This window comes from Argiope bruennichi, chromosome 8, assembly GCF_947563725.1.
Source record: "Argiope bruennichi chromosome 8, qqArgBrue1.1, whole genome shotgun sequence".
In the NCBI taxonomy this organism is placed as follows: domain Eukaryota; kingdom Metazoa; phylum Arthropoda; class Arachnida; order Araneae; family Araneidae; genus Argiope; species Argiope bruennichi.
The window spans coordinates 56,460,642-56,483,014 of record NC_079158.1 but is presented as its reverse complement, the minus strand read 5'-3'; the positions used below and the strand labels follow the sequence as shown (position 1 = coordinate 56,483,014).

Here is a 22,373-nt window from a genome sequence, read left to right as displayed (position 1 = left end):
TATTAGCAGAACACATTAAGTCTTCTAGAAAATTCTGTTTTCATTATCAATCATTATAATTTGCAGAACTTTTAAAAAATTTGCCACTTATGAGAATTTTTTCAGTGACAAGAGGTTTTGGAGGGGAGCGAATTACAAATTTTGTCCTTATTTTTTTCTTTCTTCTTTTATTTTATATTTTTACTTTAAGAGTATATATTCATAGGAAAATAAGTATGCAGTTTAAATTTTAATTGATAATTGACAGGGAATATACTATATATATATATATATATATATTGTCCATGGAAGGAATTATTAGAAATCAACAAGAAAAAAAAAAATATTCCCATCATTATTTTTGCTAATAATTATTGTAGAAATCGGCAAAAGCGCTTACCGTAAATGTTTTTATCGCCTTGAAATTTTTCTAAGAGGTATAAATTGCATATCATATAATCAGGAAAAAGAATTTAACGCTATTAGGTGAGATATTTTTGACTTTCTTGAAAGTATTATAATCATCAAATAATTTCGACGATTCATCATATTTTATACTTTCCTGAGTGTGAAAAACATATTTCTGGACCGATGTCTGTCTGTCTTTGAACATGGTAATGCATTGAACTAGATGGCTGAAATTTGGTATGTGTTCCTAACACTAAATTTATTACACCAACAAATTTTTGGGGAAATCCGTCAAAGAAAAATATGCCTGTCTGTCTTTGTTTGTGCATGGAAACACGTTAACTCAAAATGTAAAGAGATAGATTAATGAAATTTGGCACATATTTGTACCATCATAGATATACATGTGTATTAGGTCCATCAAACGGGTGGTCAAGTCCACTTGTAACGTAAGCATGCGAACGACATAGCTACAAAAAACGCAATGACTTAGCTAAAATTAAATTTATTATGCCATTTCATGATCGAAATTCCAGGTTTCTATTAAAATTTGGACTCAATCGGACAGAAAAAAAGAGACCAAAATTCATATTTAGTTTCCATTTTTAGATTACGAAATAGGAAATTTTCAGGAAATTTCATAGGAAAAAATCGAAAAGAAATGTTATATTATACAAGCACATGAGAAATCGACGGGAGAATACGATATTTTGGGAGAAATATTCTAATATAAGACTTCGAAAGTGCCCCAGACTCATGTATTTTTAAAATAATTAAAATTCTTTGATCAATGCCTTGAATGGATAGACAGGCGTTTGAAATACTTGATTAATTAATTTATCTTCTGAAAAACAACTCGATGCGATTTTACCTTTTAAATAACACAAGAAACGGCTCATTAATAAAATGTGTTGCCAGCGTAGCAATAAAATTCTGAAACTATTCCGATCACGATCTGCTTTATGGAAGCCTTATTTTTGATTCTGCGCCAAAAACAAGGATCAGATGTTCTATTTATTGCCAACAAATCCAATAAACTGACGCGATTTTACGCTGTTCGGGGCTGCAAGTGTCTATCTGATTTAAGAGATCGCAAGAGCGGAACATTTGTCAGAAACAACCTTTCTGTGATGTGACTCTATTTGTAATAAGAACAGATGCAGACGGAGAAAAAGAAAATCCATAAATGGGCTTAAAACATTATAAAGATGTATTACTGGTTTACACCTGTGTTAACATACTTCCGTGGAACTGATTTTTCTAGAAAAATAGATGCGAAGAATGATTAGAATAAAAAAGAAAATAATGATAATAATAAAAGAAAAACAAAAACAGAATTACAGAATCTTAGCGAATCAAAAATTGTTCTTGATAAGGATTATTTGTTTATAAGAAATTGAACAGGGAATATTACTTTAAAATTTTTATTCTTACGTAATCTTATCAATAAAAGTCATTCGAACTATTTATGAATGTTTTACGTCTTGTCTTAAACAACAGAAGCGAATTCAACCAAAATTTGTATACTTATTATTTAAGACAAGAGGATGAATATTATTATTTTTTCAATGTGCAAAAGTTAATTAAATATTTAATTCTTTTTAAACTTAAATTAAGTGAAGTTTTGCAGCTTTTCTACAGAAACTTTAGAGTGAATTATCTCATAAGTAATTTTTTATGCCATCTTAAAATTCAAAGTTTTGCCTTTTGAATAATAACAACTTCATGTGGCATAATTTTTCCATAGTTTTTATTAATTCTTCAAAAGTTAATGATGCAGATATTTTTGAAGTGAGAAGATTCATAGATATTCTATTGCTAAGCAGCTATGAGATTTTCAAAATTAATCTATCTTTATTTTTTTGAGCAACATTTTTAACTGGTTTTGATAGAATTCTAGAGTTTATTTATTAGAAACAAAATAGCAGACGATCCAAAGATTTCATGTATTGCAATATTTTATTTAAAAAGTTTGCTTACAGACGATAATGGATTCCATCGAATGCCAATATTAAATTGTTTTTTTTTTTTTTTTTTTTTTTAACTTTTCTTATACAATACATAATTCAAATTTGAATCACAAATGCTTATGTATGAGTAAGATTTTAAAGAAATCTTTGTAAAAATGAATTAAATTGAAATTTTTGATATCTATAAAATTTGTCTATCTTTTGAATGATATTTATAAAAGTGATGTGAAGCAATTTTTTTCATTACTTTTTCATATGCGAATGTATTACAATCGCTAAAAATTTAGCCTCTACTATATAAACAACTCCGAATTTGAGAAAAAAAAATATTCTGGGTTTGAAAACACATACATGTTTTTTGGGAGGTTTGATTACATCGGTTTTTGCAGAGCACAAGATGTCTAAAAAAAAGGCAGGATATAAACCAGTGGGATTTACACTTATATCAATCAAATTTTAAGATAAATCATCTATATGTGTATGACCAGGAGAATAAAAAAAATTTAAGTATCTAGATGGATGAAATTTGCTTATGATTTTAATGACCAATAAATTTTAGATATACAACAAACTTTGGACCAAATCCATCCTCGAGTTGAATTGTCGAGATCTGGTAGGTATAGTTACTGCCCTCTCCCCTACAAAAGAATGATGGCATCTATATCTACCCTTCTCCCATTATTAGGGGGAGAAATTTAATAAATGACGTAACGAGGGTATGTGTTGCCTTGTCAGTGACTTATCAAGTAGCAATGGGAATATACTATTAACCCTTCCCCTCCTCTCCAAGTCAAAAAAAAAAAAAAAAAAAAAAAACACGTAAAAGTATTAACTTTTGCCTTCATGGTAAGAAGTGGATTGAAGGGAGCCACAGGTAGGTCGAAAAAGAAATATTTTGTTACCAAATTTCATCCTTCTAGTTCAAAGCGTTTTGAGTTATCCTATTTACAAACAGAAAGACGGATGGATGGCCGGCAGACATAATTCAGAAAATGTGCTTTTCGGATTCGGTGAGGTTTGAAATATTGAAATTCATCAACATTTTGAATTCGTATAATTTTCTTTGTGTATACGAGAAAGTAATAAAAACATACACATTTTTCACAGTGATATTAAAATAAAAAAATATCCGAAGCTAAATCATTAAAATTTTTATTAAATTTGAAATGTACAATTTAATAAAAGAGGGATTTTATAGAGCACACTACCTAAAGCTGCAAAATGTTGAAATCCAGCACTGTCCATGGATCTCGTGGCATCCATATCCTTTGACTAACTTTCGTTGCTTTCGCCATTATATTCTATAAACTTTTAAAGTTTTATAACTCAAAGGTTATAAAATCTTGGCCGATGTTTTCGTTATAGTGACTCATATAATAGGCAGTTTCTTTTATTTGTGTTTATCTTATAAAATAACAGCAATTTTTATAAAAGGACGGTAATTGTTCTTTTAATAAAATGTTGCCAAAAGCTTTCCTTTCTTATAGAAACATTTGAATATGTATCTTGAAATTCTCATTAAGAAATATTTTATTAATATGAAAGAAAAAAAATTATGTGCTTATCGACTAAGATTGTTTGCAATAATGCTTTGAATAAATATTTTAAGTAACATAATATTTGACATGATGTATTTTTTCAAATGAAATTCGACAAAGCAATTATTGTGTAGGTACATGCATTGTAACAATAGATAACACCCAATACAGTAAATATTCGATAAAAAACAAAATTAAAGTAGGAGAAAATTTATATATATTCTTATTTATCCTATAAGATATTCTTAGAGAATTCAATTAAAATCTTTCAAAAGTGAGACAGGTATGATATATTTTTATTGTGATATATAAAGGTATTTTTGTCTTCGATTTATTAATTTTGATGAAATTTTTTCGTGGTATACTGAGAAAAGAATGCTGTGAAAAATATGTTAATCTGAATCTAACATTAGATTACATAATTGTTCAGTTTTTGAGAGTTGGATCTCAAGGTCAGTTACATATTTGATCGGCAGTTTGAAATTCTTATCTGGCGTGATGCCAAAATGTTAACTAATAAAACTGTTATTTTTAGGCATATCCATTGTGTAGCTAAAAGAGAAAAATTCTTACCGTCAGTTTGACCAAAAATTATTTTATATTCTAAAGAAGTTAGTATTAGCTGACATATAGAAATAATAGAACAATATAACTGATTATTTTTTTAAATAATATTAACCTATCTTAAATTATTCATTATTCTGAACTCTTATCTTGTCAATTTCACTTTCGGTTAAAAGAAAAATTAAAAAAAAATATTAGCAAAAAATATTGATACATGTTGCTGGTTGTCAGTGAATTTTTTATTTGCATTCGTACTAATTTCTTTACTTCTAAGAACGGTTTATAATTTTTTTAGCAGCAGACGATTTAATAAATTTTCTCTCTCTTGTAATTCCAACATAAAATGAAAATTCTTGATAAGTGAAAAAAATATTTGATTTTAAAAAATGACAGAAAATTTCCTGTTTCTATGTTAATTATTTTCATACACTGTTTGGCAAAAAACTTCTATTAAGCATAACATCATCAGCCTTTTTTTCCTTTCTATATTATATCTTAAATCAATAAATTTGGCATTTCCAATTAAATCGTTTTAGTGGTTTACGATTTTATCTACGATTCCCTAGATAAAAGTTTAGTGAGAAGATTGTAATAATAATAATAATAAAAACACCCATCTTCAATTATTACTAACTAACTTTTGGCTCTAAAAAAATAAATAATTATGAAAAATACCTAGTTTGCAGATTCGTCCCTTTGTTTTGTTTCAACAACTCTGTATATAGTATTTTCGCAAATACTGAAGGATTTTTAAAACTTAAATATCGAATTCCAATCATAAAAATTCATTAATAAGTTTCAAGTAATAACTGGAAATATAATAAAAGCTGAAAAAATAAACAAACTAGATGAATAGTTTAAAAAAATTTTAATTCTGTGATATTTTCAAGAAAATAAGCCCTAGTTTAATGTATAATATTCCAACTGTTTCACTGCACTTTATTTTCAAAAAATCGTTTTATATTTTTATGCGCAACAAGATATATGTTTGCACGCATAAAATGCATAAAAATGAATGCATAAAATTCTTATGAATTTTGAATGCATAAAATTCTTATGAATTTTGAATACATAAAATTCTTATGTGTATAAAAGTCAGTCTTTGAAATATTTCTTCAGTTAGTGCATTCCTCCTAATAAATTACGAAAGGTCGGCGTCCTGGGCTATAGGTAGCACGTCTTCCTCGTGATCTGCACGTTTCCGGGTTCGAGTCCTGGTTCGGGCATGGTTGTTCCTTACTCGATGTTTTATCTGTGGTGTGTCTGTAAGAGCCCAACTGTAAAAGGGGCTGTGCAAGCGAATGTGTGGGGGTCATCTTCATCGAGCTAGAAGTCAGACTTCGGTGCTCAGGGGGCTACTGCACAAACTCGGCTTAAATCGTTGTCTTCGTCAGCAGGCTTGTCTATGGCAAGTGCCATAAGTAACAACATAAATTACGAAAGGAATAACACAAAACAGCTTTATGTTACTTATATGCATTTTCTTAATGATACAAGACTGATATATATATTTTTTAAAACAATGAAGATTTACTGCTACTTAAATATTTATTTTTCTAGCTTAACATCCTGACTATATCAGGCATATTTTGGGACGGACCTCGTAGCTTTGATCAGCTTTTCGAGGACAAGTCTCCGATTGGTGCTCCAGTCTCCATACTTCCAAGCCACTCCAGTGTGCAAAAGGACCAATCCATACGGCAAATTTTAAGAGCATTCAAGCTTCCATAGACAACGGAATCCATGAAACCGGGTTTTGAATTCACTCTAACCAAACTCTGATGTCAAAACATTGTATTCTCTAAATATTATAATAAATATATTTTTCTTTATGCTTAGTTGTCCTTATTTTGTTCTAGAAATTCATTTATGACCTTCAATGGGTCTTATTCTCCCTCTATCACCCCCCCCCCTCTTGTTACTTAGAAATCAACTCTTTTTGGCATATGCGCAAAATCGTGGGAGGTTTTGATATATTAGAATAGACAGTATATATAATAAATTCCATTTAGCCGCATTCTTAAATTAATAATTTTTTAATCATTTAAATTCAAATTTCATTTAAACTTCTAAGTTGTGAGCAGCGTTTTTTCCTTCCTCCATGCACCTAAACCAGAATAGTTGATCATATAAATTTCTTGTAATCCCTGTTTGAAGAGACAAAAATTCTGACGATTTTTTCACGATTTTTTTTTCTGCCTTGCATTGCTGTATTTCTTGCACCTTGATCATAATTTTAATTAAAATCTTTTAAGCATCGGAAATCTAAACTTGTAGCTAGATACTCTTGAAGAATAAAGAAGTCTAACATCACTTTAACCTTAACTTCTAAATTGTTTAGAGTATACCTCCCCCCAAGTAACTATAACACATGCTGAACTATATGCAGTTCCAGTCAATTCCTTTCTAAAACTATATAAATTCAAAATACTTGTCTTTCATGGCTTCTTTTTTTCGGCATTCTGATTTTTGTTACCGACTGCGTCTCCCTCCTGGTCATGACTCTGACAAAGGAGGCCGCGGTGGCCTGGTAGTAAAGTCTCGGCTTGTGAACCGTAGGGTTTCAGGTTCGAGACACGACTCTACCGAAGAACCGTCGTGTAAGGGGGTCTGTTGCACGTTAAATTCGTCATGGCAAATGGCCTCCCGCTGGTGTGGTGTGACGTGGAGAGGGGTGTGCCAGCTCAGGTGTCGTCCTCGTCATCTGACCGCGGTTCAAAGTAACGAGGTCCGTCCCAAAATAGCCCTAGTGCTGCTTTACAACGTGACGTTAATATAACTAAGCTAAACTAAACTAACTCTGACAAAGAAATCTTAATAATAGATAAAAATTGAAACACCCACCACGAAAAGTAACAATTACTGTTAAAGAATTCCACACCTTCTAGTTAAACCAAAGAACGTTATACACCCATACGCACACACAATGTTTACTTTTATTCATTTAAATATTTGAGTTTCTGATTTATCATATTTACATGGACACGGACACACACATTTCCTATCAAAGAATTTCATTCAAAATTTAACATGAAATTGAAAATTTGGTGAAAAGTCTGCATATCCAATTTCATTTCATAGAGTTCCCAATCTAAATATCCACTTTCGTCAGTTTTTGAATCTTTGTATTCAAAAACTGCCAGATAGACATCACTCCAAAAACTCAGGAAGGATTGAAACATGGAGATTCATTTAAGAATATCAAATTTTATTGACGATTACAATACTTTCTCTTAGGTCTACTTGGCAAGCAAGAAAATAAATAAAAACCCTCTTTTCAATTAAAAACAAATACCGACATTCACAACTCTGACATTATTTAAATAAAACAAATTCCAGCTTTTTTTTTAAAGGAAAACACTCAGCAAAAAACTTATCACCAACTAACTCGTCACACAATTGCATTTTGGAACTTTAGTCAAAAGTTCGGAAAGAGCTGCTATCTATCTATTTGTAAAGCTTTTATCAATTCGCCGCCAGTTCACGCTCATCGCTTGAAATGGAGTGGCGATAATTTCCATCATAAACCTAGTTTCACTTGTGATTCATTTGCATTTTTATCTTCCAAGCCTTCTTGTAAAGACTTTCTGCTAGGAAGTTTCGATAAGATGTTTCCTCTTTATTCTAGCATTGACCTGCCGATCAATTTTAACCTACATTTCTTATTTCATTAAAAAATTCACATATTTATCTTGGCCTTTTTCAAATTCCAAGTCATGGATTCTGTTGGATTTCTGCTGGTTGAAATATAGAATCATAAACATTTTGCTTTCCTATAATTGTAATTTATAAGCATTAATATGTATGTTTATTGATAAGATATTCATATTTTATGCCTTTAGTTGCTTCTAGTTTCTTCTTATACAAAAAAAGTAACTTGACAGTAATACTGAACGCCATTTGATTAATTTTTATTGTCTGTATGATAGGGACATTGAATGATCGCTTCTTAGACTTATAAACTAAAAATAAATAATTTAAAGACGTTATTATTTGATACAAAATTGCACAGAAAAATCCTAAGTGAATCAGTAAGCACATTCTAAAAATTAAAGTTGTCATCTAATTCGATTAGAAAACGAGAGTTAAGAGATTATTAGTACGCGTTGTTTTACATTGTACTCTGATCTCATCTTATGTAAGATGCTCTATGAATTCCGAAATTAAATTCCCTCACTGCATTAGGCATGCATTCATTAAACCTTGAAAGAAAAACGCGAGACATCTTGGAACTGGCAGTTTAGTTTAGCTACATTAAAGTTCAATTTTGAAGCAATACGAGAGCTATTTTGGAAATGCATTCTATAACTTTGAACCGTGGTCAGACATTGTACACACCTGCACTCACTCTGGAAAATTCTACCCCACATCAGTTAGAAAACGTTTGATTTTCGATGCTTGATTTAGCATTCACCTAACTTATTTCCTCGGTGGATTGTGAATAAAAATCAGATTTTGAACCTGGAACCAAATTCATTTCCTCGATGGATTTTGAACCTGAAATCCTCTTGCCCTGAAGCGGAACCAAATTCGTTTTTTCGATGGATTTTAAATGAAATCAGATTTTGAACCTGGAACCTTCTGGGCCAGAAGCTGAGATTATACCACGATGTTACCACAAGACTCTTTTAAACTAGCAGAATACATGTTGAACAAGTAAAATTGTTAATGAGATTTAACTCTTTTTGAAGTCCGTTAACATATGCCATACATACAACCAATCTATTTATGTTATTTACTTGGTGGTATAATGCCTTAAGCCATCATTTTAAATAATATAAATCACTTTCGCTTGAAAATAGTCTATTTCTAAACATATTTAACTAAATGCATTGAATAAAAGAGAGAAACTCATCAGTCTAAATCACAAATAAAATTGGAGATAATTGTGAATTAAACACTTTTCTTAAAAGTTTTGGACTTTTTTTTTGGGGGGGGGGGATACAGTTTTTAGCTTGGACTTTCTTCAAATAAAAATATTTAAGATAGATTGATTGAAAGTATTTTGAACAACATAAAGTTATATTTTCCTTAAAATGTATTGATCTGGTTCCCAAACATCTTGATGTTTCTTTCATGTATTTTTCGATGCTGGTAATGGTGTAACAAGAAAATGTGGCGCAAGGGCCATATTATATTTTTACCATCTTTTCGTCATATTTAACACATAAAAAAATAAATGTACTAATATTGCGTTTTCCTACTTCTCCTTGAAAGCTAAAACTTATCCTTCCTTTTTCCATGTGTTTTCCCTTTCTGAAGTCACAGGAAACAGGAATCGTCTTTTAAAATCTTTGTCTTCACAACGTCTCTTTTAGACCCCAGTCCAGTCCTTACAGTATTGAAGCCAGAAACTCAGTGACGTAATAGAATAAATGATAATGGAACATGAAACTATTCTTCTAGTCCCCCGCTCCATCTGTCCTGTTTTATTTTCAATATGAAAATAATTGCACTAATATTAGTTTGAAAAAAATTTCATAAGAACTTTTCAGATCTATTTTGTTAAACATTCTTCTAGTCATCTGACGAAAAAGTTGGAGCAATCTCTTTTTATTAATTAATTTATTCATTCATTTATAATAATTATTGTTTTGAAAACCAACGGCAGGCAATACTTTGAGGATTTTTTTTTCTTCTCAATACAGAGCCCAAATATCATGAAAAGTTTTTTTCCTATTCATCTCGATTAAATGCAAAAAGTATATGGTGTTGGAAAAGAAGAATATTATACATTTGAAATTCCATTTTAATATATCTGAAATGTACAAAAATCACTAATTTTAAGAAAAAAATGCATTCACAATCTTGCAAAAAATCTAATTTTTTAAAAATTAATATGAAACATTTTGCCTGTATTTTATTTTTAAATCCACCCCCCCCCCCAAAAAAAAATAAGCTCTTAATGAGTTATTTTTCAAGCTAATATTTCATCTTTATTTACCTTATAAAAGGCACCTAAGCCTAAATTTATGTTTCAGCAACTTACAAATAACCAAATATCAATACTAAAAAAAAAAAAAAAAAAAAAAAAAAAAATCAGTTTTTGAAATTTTTTAAACCCGATATTACAAATCTTAATCATACGACTGATTCATCACCAAGAACAGTTGATGCATTACAGAAAATGAATTATAAAAAGGCGGTTATAGTCAATGAAACCTTAATTGGGTAAATAGAATGCAGACAATATATTAATTAGCCTTTGTTGCGAGGAATGCCCATTAGCTTAGCTGAGAAATATTTGGAATGCATATTAGAGAAGCAACAGTTATCGAGTTGGCAGATCTTTTCTTTGTGAGAAGTATCAGAGCGGCTATTCTTTTTAAGTGATAGCGTCTCATTGTTCCGCAAGTTCACTGCCGCATTGTGAATGCGATTGAACTTGAGCGGCAATCGCTGAGATAAGAAAGAAAAATGTACAGGTTGTTTTAACCACTTGATGACCGTGCCCATCCGTTATACATGCATCTAACCACCGTAATTTTAAATTATGAGTTAAAATTAAATCATTCAACGATCAGTGGCGTAACGAAGGTAGGAAGAGGGAGGCCAGTAGTAGGATAGATCCTCAGGGACACCTTGGAGACAAAATATTAGTGCGTTGATGCCATTTTTTCAAATTAAATATGATGAGGGGGCAATAAAATAATACCATGCCATCCTATACTTCTAAACCACGAATGGCAATTTAGAAGAAAACAAAATTATACCATGCCTCATCAATAAAATCACTTACAGTCACTACATAACAGTCAGAGTTATTATAATTTAATACAAAAATAAAAGGAATTCATAAACATCTGAAGTGTTCAATGGATATATCCTAAACGCACATGACTCACAGATAAACAGAAAATTAAAGCGAAAAATAGAAAATAATAAAACAGAAAGTAAAAGATTAGATAGTAGAAAGAAAGGAAAAAAAAACAAAACAATTAATGGATTAAAAAGGACACTTAAGCATTTGCGTGTATCAAATCTAAGACAGAAAAAAAAAATTAGTCAATAATTTAATAAATAAAATGAAAATGCAAGAACATAAAAAAGAAATTGCTTAAAGTATCAGGAAAAATATTATAATCGAAACTCCTCTTTAAAAATTTAAGGACATTTAGAAGTCGATGTGATATATCTAAGACAGTTAATTCTTGATGTGTCGTGCATTTCCCCTTACAGCAACAACAACAACAACAAAATCAAAAATAATATCCTCATCGCCAATAAAATCACTTACCTTCATTACGGCCACTGTCAGAATTAATATAATACATTACATAAATAAAAAGAATTCATAAACATCTCAAGTGTCTTATGGACAGATCTTAAATACACATGACTCACAGAAGAACAGAAAATATAAAATGAAGAGTAGAGAAGATAATAAAACAGAAGATTAGATAGTAGGAAAAAAATTAATGAATTAAATCATACATTTAAGAACGATTTAATTACATTAAGAACGTATGTCAATTCTAAAATTTATAAAACTTAGTGGATAAGTAAACAAATAAAATAAAAATGTAAAAACATAAAAAAAATAGAATTAGGAAAAATAAATATTTTGATTTTACTACAATCAAAACTCCTCGTGAAAAACTTAAAGAGAATTAAGAGTTAATGTGATGTATCTAAGGTAGTTAATATGTAATGTTTAGTAAATTTCCCCTTACAGCAACAAAAAGTTAACTCGAGGTAGAGAATTATGAACAAAATTATCTTCCCCTCCTTCCCTCTTTTCCCTGAGCTTTGCTTTACATTGTATGTCAAAAACTTTTGAACATAATAAAAAGAATCTCCCCCCTTTTTTACTTTAATTGTATCATTTCAAAATTTTGCTATTTAAATTTTCTTCCGCGTTCCTTTGTATTATCATAACTATTATCAAATTGAATGCAATTGAATATACATTAAATCAAATTAAGTATATTCAATTATATATTTGAATATTCATTATTATCAAATTATTAATAACTATAAAATGCGATTCATAGTAATAATTATGATGAGTAGATGCAAGATTCTGATCACCGAATAGAACTACGTAAAATGCACATTAATACTTTATTGTCCTTAACTTGTGAGAGAACATAAAGGCATAAAGAAAAGATGGAAAAAATTATTCATTCCAAAACAAAACAAAAAAAACTGCTCATATAAAAACCATAGAATACATACGCGAAAAACATATAAATATAAAAGAGAATACACAAATAGAGAGAAGAAAAAGAAATATCTAGAAAAGAAAAACAAAAATAATGCTCATAACAATTATTTATTAATTTCTCTTTAAAATAAAAATAAGTTTTACAGTTAAAAAAATGATGCTTTCAAATAAAAATAATTATTAACAAGCATCTGATAGTTTTTGAAGCATATGGCCCATAATTAAATTCTTATTAATTGTATTTTATTTATCGTGAACTGTTGTATTACCTCACTGTCACTCTTCGCTATCATAAGAGCGATAGTAAAATAACAAATTCTAAGAACAATAGCAATCCAAGCGCTATAATAAACATTCAACAGCGCTATAATAAACATGAAATAGAAGTTGTTCGTATATATTCCTTAGGAAATTATTCTTCTGTTTGTATCGCCCCGTACTCTACTTTATTTATATAATACCGTTTTTACATCCACAATATGATAAAATGGAATAAAAACGAATATTTTATAGCCTAAGATGAATGAATCTCATCTAGAATCATTTTAGATGCGCTTCGCTCAAGGTCATTTTTTTAGTGGCCGGTTGAAAGCAACATTCCATTCGACAAATTTGTTGTAATGCTTTAAAAACAAACAACAACCAAATTTCAGAAAAATAATTTTAAGGCTTACAACTTAAAATTAAATTTTGGCATCCAATATTATTCAAAATTAACTTCTAATTAACTTGCATTTTTGCATCCTATTGACATCTTAGGCGGTTAAAATTAAAACTTATTCTCAGTTTTGTTTTAATGGAATGTCAAACAATTTTAAATTATCAATATGTGTTCTAAACGTGATATATTGCTACTTGGTTTTTTCGAAATTTTTAAATTCTGATTTTTTTTACCATTTTTATTTCCTATTAAACAAGCATAATACTAATGGAACCGAGTTTTGCTTTGTATATTTGGATAATTAGAATTTCTATTTTGTCAGTTTCTAATTACCCAAATTCTGCTAAAATTCCTTACTGCAGATAGCTTACAAAACAAGATACCTTATAGATACCTTAACAAAAAGTCATTTTGTCCAAATTCAATATGTATTAATGCAAATGAAGTTATAGTCTTACTATAAAATTAAAATTATACAGAATTATTACATAAATAATAAAAATAATAAAATAATAGCAAATTTATACAGTAATTTTTCGTCCGTTTCAAATGTAAATATTTGTACTAAATAAGAACATTATTTTTCATGATAATAAAAACTAATTAACAACTTTCAGCAGAAGAGAAATTTTGAAATTTTCTTTAGCTATAGAAATGTCTTTATGCCTAAACAGTAAATAATATTTAAAATCAAAGATAGGGAATTTTGGGCTGCTATAAGACATTCAATAAGGATTAAAACAATTTAAAATTATTGTTAATGAAAAGTGATAAAAATATTAATAAACTTTCAAGTATTACTTACTATCTCCGTAGTATTACGGTCTCGGCACATTACTATTCTCCAAGAAAGCTAGTGTATCCTTATAACTTCAAAAACATAAAAAAAATTGAAAATATTCAGTGATTCTTTAAGAATTCTGTGACTTTTTTACTGTGTCCTATTTGTTTGCATTGTTGCATGTGGTAAATTTTAAATTCTGTTTGATCGAATACAAATAATTAAAATATGTCTAAAATATTTATTTTCTTTTTTTTATCATTGATAATTTCTCTATATTTCTTTGTGAAATAAATTTAGAAAATAAGAGTATTCTTGACTTAAATTCATAAATATACTTTTTAAAAATTCTGTTGTGATATGTTTCATTTCTTTGTTAGCAAATTCTTCTCTAGTTAATTGGTACTAAATTGGAGACAAGAGAGAGAGAGAGAAAGAAAATATTTTCTTTCTACTTAAACAAGAGGAAAATTATAGTGCTTTAGCTATTTTATTTTATGTTATAACATGCCCAAAGAATATTTACAAATAAAAATAAATAAGTAGTATTTGATATTATAAAAATAAAATATAAGCAATTTAGTAACTAGATAATAATTTTACTATTAGATAATTGTTTATAATTACTTATGTTCATTCTTCAGACCGAAGGTTTAATTTAGACTTAACGTTATTGAAATTAGCAAAGAAAAGCAATGCAAAAGATGTAAAATCTTACAATATGTAAAATTTAAATACAAAGAAGTTTTTAGTTTTTATCTTGAGCTTTTAAGTTTGTAGATATTCCGCACATTTCTTATGCTTTAGAATTTAAACGCGAATTGGAAGCAAATATTCAAAATATTTGTAAGACTTTTTTTTAAAACTATCGTTGATTACTTAGATTGTATCACTAGAATTTTAGTTTATTCCATGATAATTGCACTGGAGGTAATAAAGCTTTGTGTAAATATTTTTTTTATAAAAAAAAGTTTTTTGAAAACGTTACTAGGAGCATTTCTAATTTAGATGTGGAATCTCAAAAGGGAATAATTAAACAAATAATATAAACTAATAATAGTTCAGTATATAGCATTACATTTTCAAAAAAAGAATAAAAAAGGTCTATAAATTAAAAGCTGAATTCATATATAATAGTTTTTTAATAAAATATTTGTATTTTCACGAACTTTTCTACTAGTTTCGATATTTAAGTAACAGTGCTAACAGAATATGGAATAAACGTAAAATATATATATAAATTCTTCCGAAATTATTTAAGCATTATTTCGAAATGGTAAATTAACAGATAAATTCGGAAATTATTAAAGTATTTAAGTAAAAAAAATAATGCCAAAAAATTAAATAGCCTGAATAATAATTCAAAAAAAATTATGGAATCGAGTCCACCCAATTCCTAATCTATGTTGGCGTGAATCAATTGCGCCAAATAAGCGATAAAGCCAACCGACTGATAAGAATTACATTTCCGCCACCAATCTCTTGATGTCGCTCTGGATGGAGTTCCTGTTCAATACAGTTTGCCATATATGGTCACATTGAACATATTTGCTCTCCTATTGGTCCGAAAGTATTCGCTTCTATGCATAAAGTTGGTTTTCAGCCAATCAGAGCGATTCTCAGGCCGATGGTGGAAAGGTGGACAACGGAGTCATACCATATATGGTAAAGAGTAGAAATCCAGCTTTGCTAAGGTACACGTGCCATAAAAGCCGGCTTCACTTCTTTTAGACCACTGTCTTTCGAAGAGGTGTTCGTGTTCACTCTGTGGAATAGTTTCGTTTAGTGTAAGTTCTCCTATAGCTGAAAAATTTCAATCTATTGGATTATTTGTATCGTAAAGTGTGGGTGAGCTTTGGAAAATGCTTTATTTATCGTATTTGTGTATTAAATTCATCGAAATATACAATTTTTAACTTCTTGACAAATGACACTTAGTCCCGTGATTTAAAGGGCGTGTACCTAAGAAATAGTGTTCGATCTCGAGCTGTCTTCAGCTTGAACACTTTATTAAAATATAATAGATTTTATAAATTTAAAGTTATTGTTATATTGCCTCTAAATGGCAATAGCTTAAATTGTTGATATAGTGTTATTTTCAATTCTGATATAATTTTAAACTTAAGTGTTTAAGTTCTTGTAGTTAATGCTTCAAATTATCAGTATATCTTACGAGTTTGTGCTAGTTCTATTAATTTGCTTATGTTATAGATACTGTAATTGTTATTTCATTATTTATTTTGATTAGTTGATAAATCTTGCTATATTAATGATTGTGCGCTATCTGACTAGAAATATAAGTTCAATTGCTAAATGTTTAAAAGTGTAAGAATTCAGTGAGTGGTTGTATTGAATTTTAACAAGTTGTAATCTAATTCTTATAAATGACTTTCTAACTCCTACGCTCAGTCTACTGATAAAATGGGTGTGTACTTTTCAATTCGTAAAACGTGGCATGTAAATTAATCTGTTGATGCTTTAAATGAGATTTTAACGTATATATCTGAATTTTTAAAAATGTGGGATAAAAACATTTATAGTTATTAATATTGAAATCTCTTTATTTAATATCCTGGAAGTTCTAAAGACTAAACCTGTTAACTGCCTTTTAAATGATTCTTTATTGGTAAAAAAAAAATCGTTCATGTTAAATAACCATCTTTTTAAAGAAACGAAATATTTATAATAAGACAAGAACGAACTTTTGAAAAATTGCGCCTTAATTCTGAATTCTTTAAAAACTCGACAAATAAGGCGTTAATATAGCTGATTGGCAGGAGGGGGGGGGAAGAGTGGGGATTAGAAGAATGTTAGTTCGAGGCCTCATTTTTCTACTAGTAGTCTTTATTTTATAAGAATAATTGGTTCTGTAATTTCGTGAGCATCGTTTTAAAGTAAATGCAGCATTTTTTAATGAAAATGAAAGCTATTTAACTTCAATTTGCCCCGATCGACGATATTAAAGTTTGATTTGGACTTGTAAAGTTGTGGAACTTTGTTTTTCACTTATTAGTGCTTACTGAAATAATGTACACTGATAAAGATGTAACATCTATGAGCTATAAAAGAAATTAATTTCGAATTCTAATTTTTTTATAGGTTCTTTCCTCTAACCAATAAATAATCATGTGTGACGACGATGTTGCCGCTCTTGTTGTAGACAATGGATCTGGTATGTGCAAAGCTGGCTTTGCTGGTGATGATGCACCCAGGGCTGTCTTCCCATCCATTGTCGGCCGACCCCGTCATCAGGGCGTCATGGTTGGTATGGGGCAGAAGGACAGTTACGTAGGCGACGAAGCTCAAAGCAAAAGAGGTATCCTCACTCTGAAATACCCCATTGAACACGGTATTGTAACAAATTGGGATGATATGGAGAAGATCTGGCATCACACCTTCTACAACGAGCTCAGGGTTGCCCCCGAAGAACACCCAGTTTTACTTACTGAAGCTCCACTGAATCCCAAGGCAAACAGGGAAAAGATGACCCAAATAATGTTTGAAACATTCAACACTCCAGCTATGTATGTAGCTATTCAAGCTGTCCTGTCTCTGTATGCTTCTGGTAGAACCACAGGTATTGTCTTGGATTCAGGAGATGGTGTATCTCACACTGTACCCATCTATGAAGGTTATGCTCTGCCTCATGCTATCCTTCGTCTTGATCTTGCTGGTCGGGATTTGACAGATTACCTTATGAAAATCCTTACTGAAAGAGGCTATTCTTTCACCACCACAGGTAATAAACTTTTAATTTGTCACAAGTTGCTTAAATTGATGAATAATATCAATTATAATAATATCGCAGTAATATTAATTTTAAAAGTAGCTAGAATCGAATATATTAAGCATTGAAAGCTAATAAAAAAAAAAAAAACTACAGTATTCATAAGAAATAATGCAACTAATTAAAAAATGTCATTCAATAGATGTTTGTTATATTAATGACTAATTATTTTTGTTTTCCTTCCAGCCGAAAGAGAAATTGTCCGTGACATCAAAGAAAAGCTGTGTTATGTAGCCTTGGACTTTGAACAAGAAATGGCTACTGCTGCTTCCTCTTCCTCCCTAGAAAAATCTTACGAGCTTCCTGATGGTCAGGTAATTACAATTGGAAACGAACGATTCCGTTGTCCCGAGGCTCTCTTCCAGCCATCCTTCCTGGGTATGGAATCTTGCGGTATTCACGAGACCACTTACAATTCCATCATGAAATGCGATGTTGACATCCGTAAGGATCTCTATGCTAACACTGTCTTGTCCGGAGGTACCACCATGTATCCAGGTATTGCCGATCGTATGCAGAAGGAGATCACCGCCCTTGCACCTAGCACCATGAAGATCAAAATCATTGCCCCACCAGAGAGGAAATACTCTGTCTGGATCGGAGGTTCCATCCTAGCTTCCCTGTCTACCTTCCAACAGATGTGGATCTCTAAGCAGGAATATGATGAATCTGGCCCAAGCATTGTCCATCGTAAATGCTTCTAAAAAAATAAAACTTTAAAAAATTGAATAACAGCTGCACAGAACTGCTCATGTTCTTCCCCCTTCCCCAAAGAAATTTTAGTTGACTTTTCCTCTGGTAAAGACTGCTGCAACATAAGGTATTAAAAAAAAAATTGTACAGTTGTGATACTGTTCCTGAAGCAAAATTGCCAAGACCGAATCGTCAAGTGGCCACTCTTCCTTAGTGCTGCACGTTGGACTCGTACAAAATTTACTTACTGCTGTACCAGTCTTTTGTCTAGATGTATTTATAAATTGTGTTGTATACTGAGTTTAAATACAGGCGTTTGTTTACTTTTATGTGTTGTTCTTTCTTGTGATACATATGTACTTGCATTACATATTGCATGCAATAAAAAGTTTTCTCAAATTTTTAATCTTGGAATTTAAATTTATGAACTCTTTTAATGCCAATACAAGTTGAAAAATAAAATTAAAATCTTCCCTAACTTAATCATCTTAAAATTAATTTCAAGGAATGAATTTAATTCAAAAATATTTAAATAGTAAAATTAATGATGTAAACTAATATTAAGTTGAGAAGGTGCTGACAATTTTTTTTAGCCAAGAAACTGATCTGGAAAAGGTAAGATTAATTTTTAAAGTAAAAACTGAATAAACTAGAAGCACTGTTTTTTAATTTTGTTTTATTTCTGTTCAATAAAATGAATGGCCTGACTTGATAAGTTAAATTTGGAATTTCTAACATTTATTTGCCTTGATTACAAAAAAAAATTTAGCTTATGGATTTATATACACTAAGATATAAATTTATTTGCAAGATGTTAAGTTCTAAAACTTTTGAAACAATAGTATTTGATAACTGTCCACCAGATAGGGAATTGAAAGAATCCAGTTTCAACAATATAAGTTTTTCTAAACGATCGAAATCGGGCACGTAAAGCATTATGTTTAAAAAGATCGGAGGATTGAATCCAAATACGACTTAAATTTGTTCAAATTTGCAGTTTCTCGAAATAGATTAAAACTTGCAACGTCAATAATTGTAGGTTAAATTGAATGAGATGTAGGATGGATTTAAAGGGATTTTGCAAGAGTTAAGTTAATCATTGAAATTGTCTTTCAATACTTCACAAAATATTCAATTCAAATTGGGAAGTTCTAGAAGATAGCTGTGGGAACCAATAGACATGCATATGACGCAACAGGTGCAATATAGTAATGTAATTTCAATTCTCGCTTCTGAATCTGGCATGCATTTAATTTGTCTAATTAAGATAGAAGAAAGTAGTTAATTTCGCCGAAAATTCTGAGTTTATTATAGTGGAAATAAACAGCCGTGGTAAAATGCATATATTTTTCATGGTTTAATTGTAAAATAAACTATGCGTCAAGTAATTGTTCATATTTCGAATTAATAAAATGACCCCCTGTAACCGACTGAAGCACTTCCGTTTTTGGATTTGTAACAGATCAGAAATGGGAAATGTGTGGACAGCAATAAATACTAAGATTAGTGTAATACAATGCGAGTAAGGATTTCATTAGGAACGGAAATTTCCTTGAATTTGTTTTGACAGTTAAGAATGTAAAATTCTTCAGAGCAGTCGATTAAAAAAAAAAGTGTGACTAAAGAAATGAAGACTAAAAATTACTTTGATGAAATAATTAAATTTCTTGCAGTGTAAATTAAAAGCAACATTTCCATCTGAAACATTAAATAAGTATAGAACTAGAATACCAGAAATATCGAATGAAAACACATTTGAAATGCTGAATGCAGAGGTAAGAAATTCATAGATGCGGGTGCCAAAACAGACAACAACTAGCAGCCTATACCTTATAGAAACAGGAAAAAGACATCTAAATGAATTAATTTTCGCAATAAGATTGCTCCGGCAAGCTGTTACAATCGACGTTTCGTAAACATCATTTTTACATCTATGACAATTGCTTGCTGACGTCATTAGATTCTGGGATAAAAACATCTCCACGTGCGTGGCACATCTTTCCACCGCAAGCGGTGAAGCACTATGTTATCTACTACTTCCCTCCACCCCTTCCATACATATCTCTAGTAGGGACCGTATGTAGAAAAAACTATGACAGTATATTACTACACGATCTAATTATACACCCTGTGCTAAACTTCCTCCTCAATTAAAACTGATTCTAGTGCATATTTTTAATAATTATAAGGAGTTAGTAATAATTTCCTTTGAATTTTAATTAAATATATTTAAAAAGAAATCTATTTATAAACTCAACAGCAAAGAGATGCCAAAAATGAGTATAAACAAATACTCCCTGACTTATCACATAATTAATGTAAGATAATATACAAACTTATATTTCAATATGAAACCTTCTTAGACAAAAAATAGTAATCAAAAAATTCATTCTAATTTTGTGAAAGCTATTTTATTTTGTTTTTAAGCATCTATTATTACCAAAGCATTAGTTTTGAGAGAATAACCAATTCAGAACAGAACTACACAACTGACGTGTATTGATAAAGGAATTTTAATTTAGAACTTGTACTATTTACCAAATGCAATGAGGACTCTTTGGTTAGGATTTCAAGGACTAATATCCAACAATAGAAGAGTGGATTATACTCAAGATTTTAAACCATCATATCCTTGAAATTAGCTTTATGAATCAATAGATTAATCTACTAAGATTTCATATTCATTGTTATTTTTTATATATATAGAAAGCTAATTCCTTTCATTAGCAGTTTTTTATTTCATGTACTGACTTTCTAATTCACTTCCACTCACAATAATCCTGACATTTTATGTGCTTTTAATATACATGTGCATATATTTTAAATATTAAAAATGAGATGGAACATCAATCTTTTATTAAATGGGCTTACTTATATTAGCTGTAACAACATGCAAAATGAAACTGTCTGTAAGTAATTTGACTGCTTACTACCATCTGCCTTGATAAATAATTCTCCATTTTAAAACAAATATCAATACACATTAATAAACCACTTTTATAGCATTATACATAAAAGAGTAATTAATTTGCAATTTTTTTAATAATAGTATGACCAAATAAAATTATTTCATTCTATTTAAATCTCAATATATTTTTGAAATAAACTAATATAGTCATTTAAGCAAGCAAATCTAGTATAAAAAAAAAAAAGAAACCCATTACATTCCTAACTTTTAATTAGGTTCCTAATGCCTATGTGGATTTGTGCAAACATAAACATCCTTTAATATAAGTATCTGTAAAGCTTCCCAATAACAGCACAAAAAAATTTTATAATCAAAATTTGTATAAAAATTTAAATAAATTTTATTGTTTCTTATTATAAATTTATTCTACCTTCTTATTTATATGTAATTAGGAATAAGTTTTTTTTTCCGTCCTAAAGATGAAATTTGAATGAAAAATACTTTTAGAAATTTTTCCCTTTATGACATTAAGAAATTCAAGTTTTCAACAACCTGCTGTCCAATTAGATTCTAATTCATAATCAATCAATGCTATTTCACTAGATCTCTAACTTACTTTAAATGTAATGCATAATTATTTTCAAAACACTGAATAAGAAATAAAAATCTGTATAGTTAATGAAATTTATTCACTAGATACATGTAAACAAAGTATTTGGTAAGAATACAATTGTAGATCAGTAGGTTTCAGTTACAGAATGTAATGAACAAATTCAAATACACAGGACTAAATCCTATAAAGAAGCTATCACTTAAAAGTACGAAAACATACGTCTGAATGTGTGGAATGATTAAATATACATATGTCTTGTACAGAGAGATTGTTTTCTAAGGCAATATTATGAGGCAAAGGCATC

At 29.7% G+C, this 22,373-nt stretch overlaps 1 protein-coding gene across 2 annotated transcripts; it reads left to right on the top strand.

Annotated features, from left to right (window-relative positions):
- The first annotated feature begins 15,696 nt into the window (after positions 1 to 15,696).
- Positions 15,697 to 18,877, top strand: LOC129980871 (actin, clone 403-like). 2 transcript variants are annotated; one of them, XM_056091318.1, is made up of 3 exons: positions 15,697 to 15,855; positions 17,168 to 17,807; positions 18,042 to 18,877. In XM_056091318.1, the coding sequence occupies exons 2-3, from the start codon at positions 17,195 to 17,197 to the stop codon at positions 18,557 to 18,559; spliced, it is 1,131 nt and encodes a 376-aa protein (XP_055947293.1). In that variant the 5' UTR covers positions 15,697 to 15,855; positions 17,168 to 17,194; the 3' UTR covers positions 18,560 to 18,877. The 2 variants fall into 2 exon arrangements, with proteins under 2 accessions (XP_055947293.1, XP_055947294.1); XM_056091319.1 differs by having other exon boundaries at positions 15,803 to 15,916.
- The last annotated feature ends 3,496 nt before the right edge of the window (positions 18,878 to 22,373 follow it).

Bases quoted from the DNA above. Each gene is read 5' to 3' on its own strand.
- LOC129980871 (XM_056091318.1), top strand. From the start codon at position 17,195: ATGTGTGACGACGATGTTGCCGCTCTTGTTGTAGACAATGGATCTGGT. The intron at 17,808-18,041 runs GTAATAAACTTT...TTTTCCTTCCAG, and splicing joins CTATTCTTTCACCACCACAG to CCGAAAGAGAAATTGTCCGT.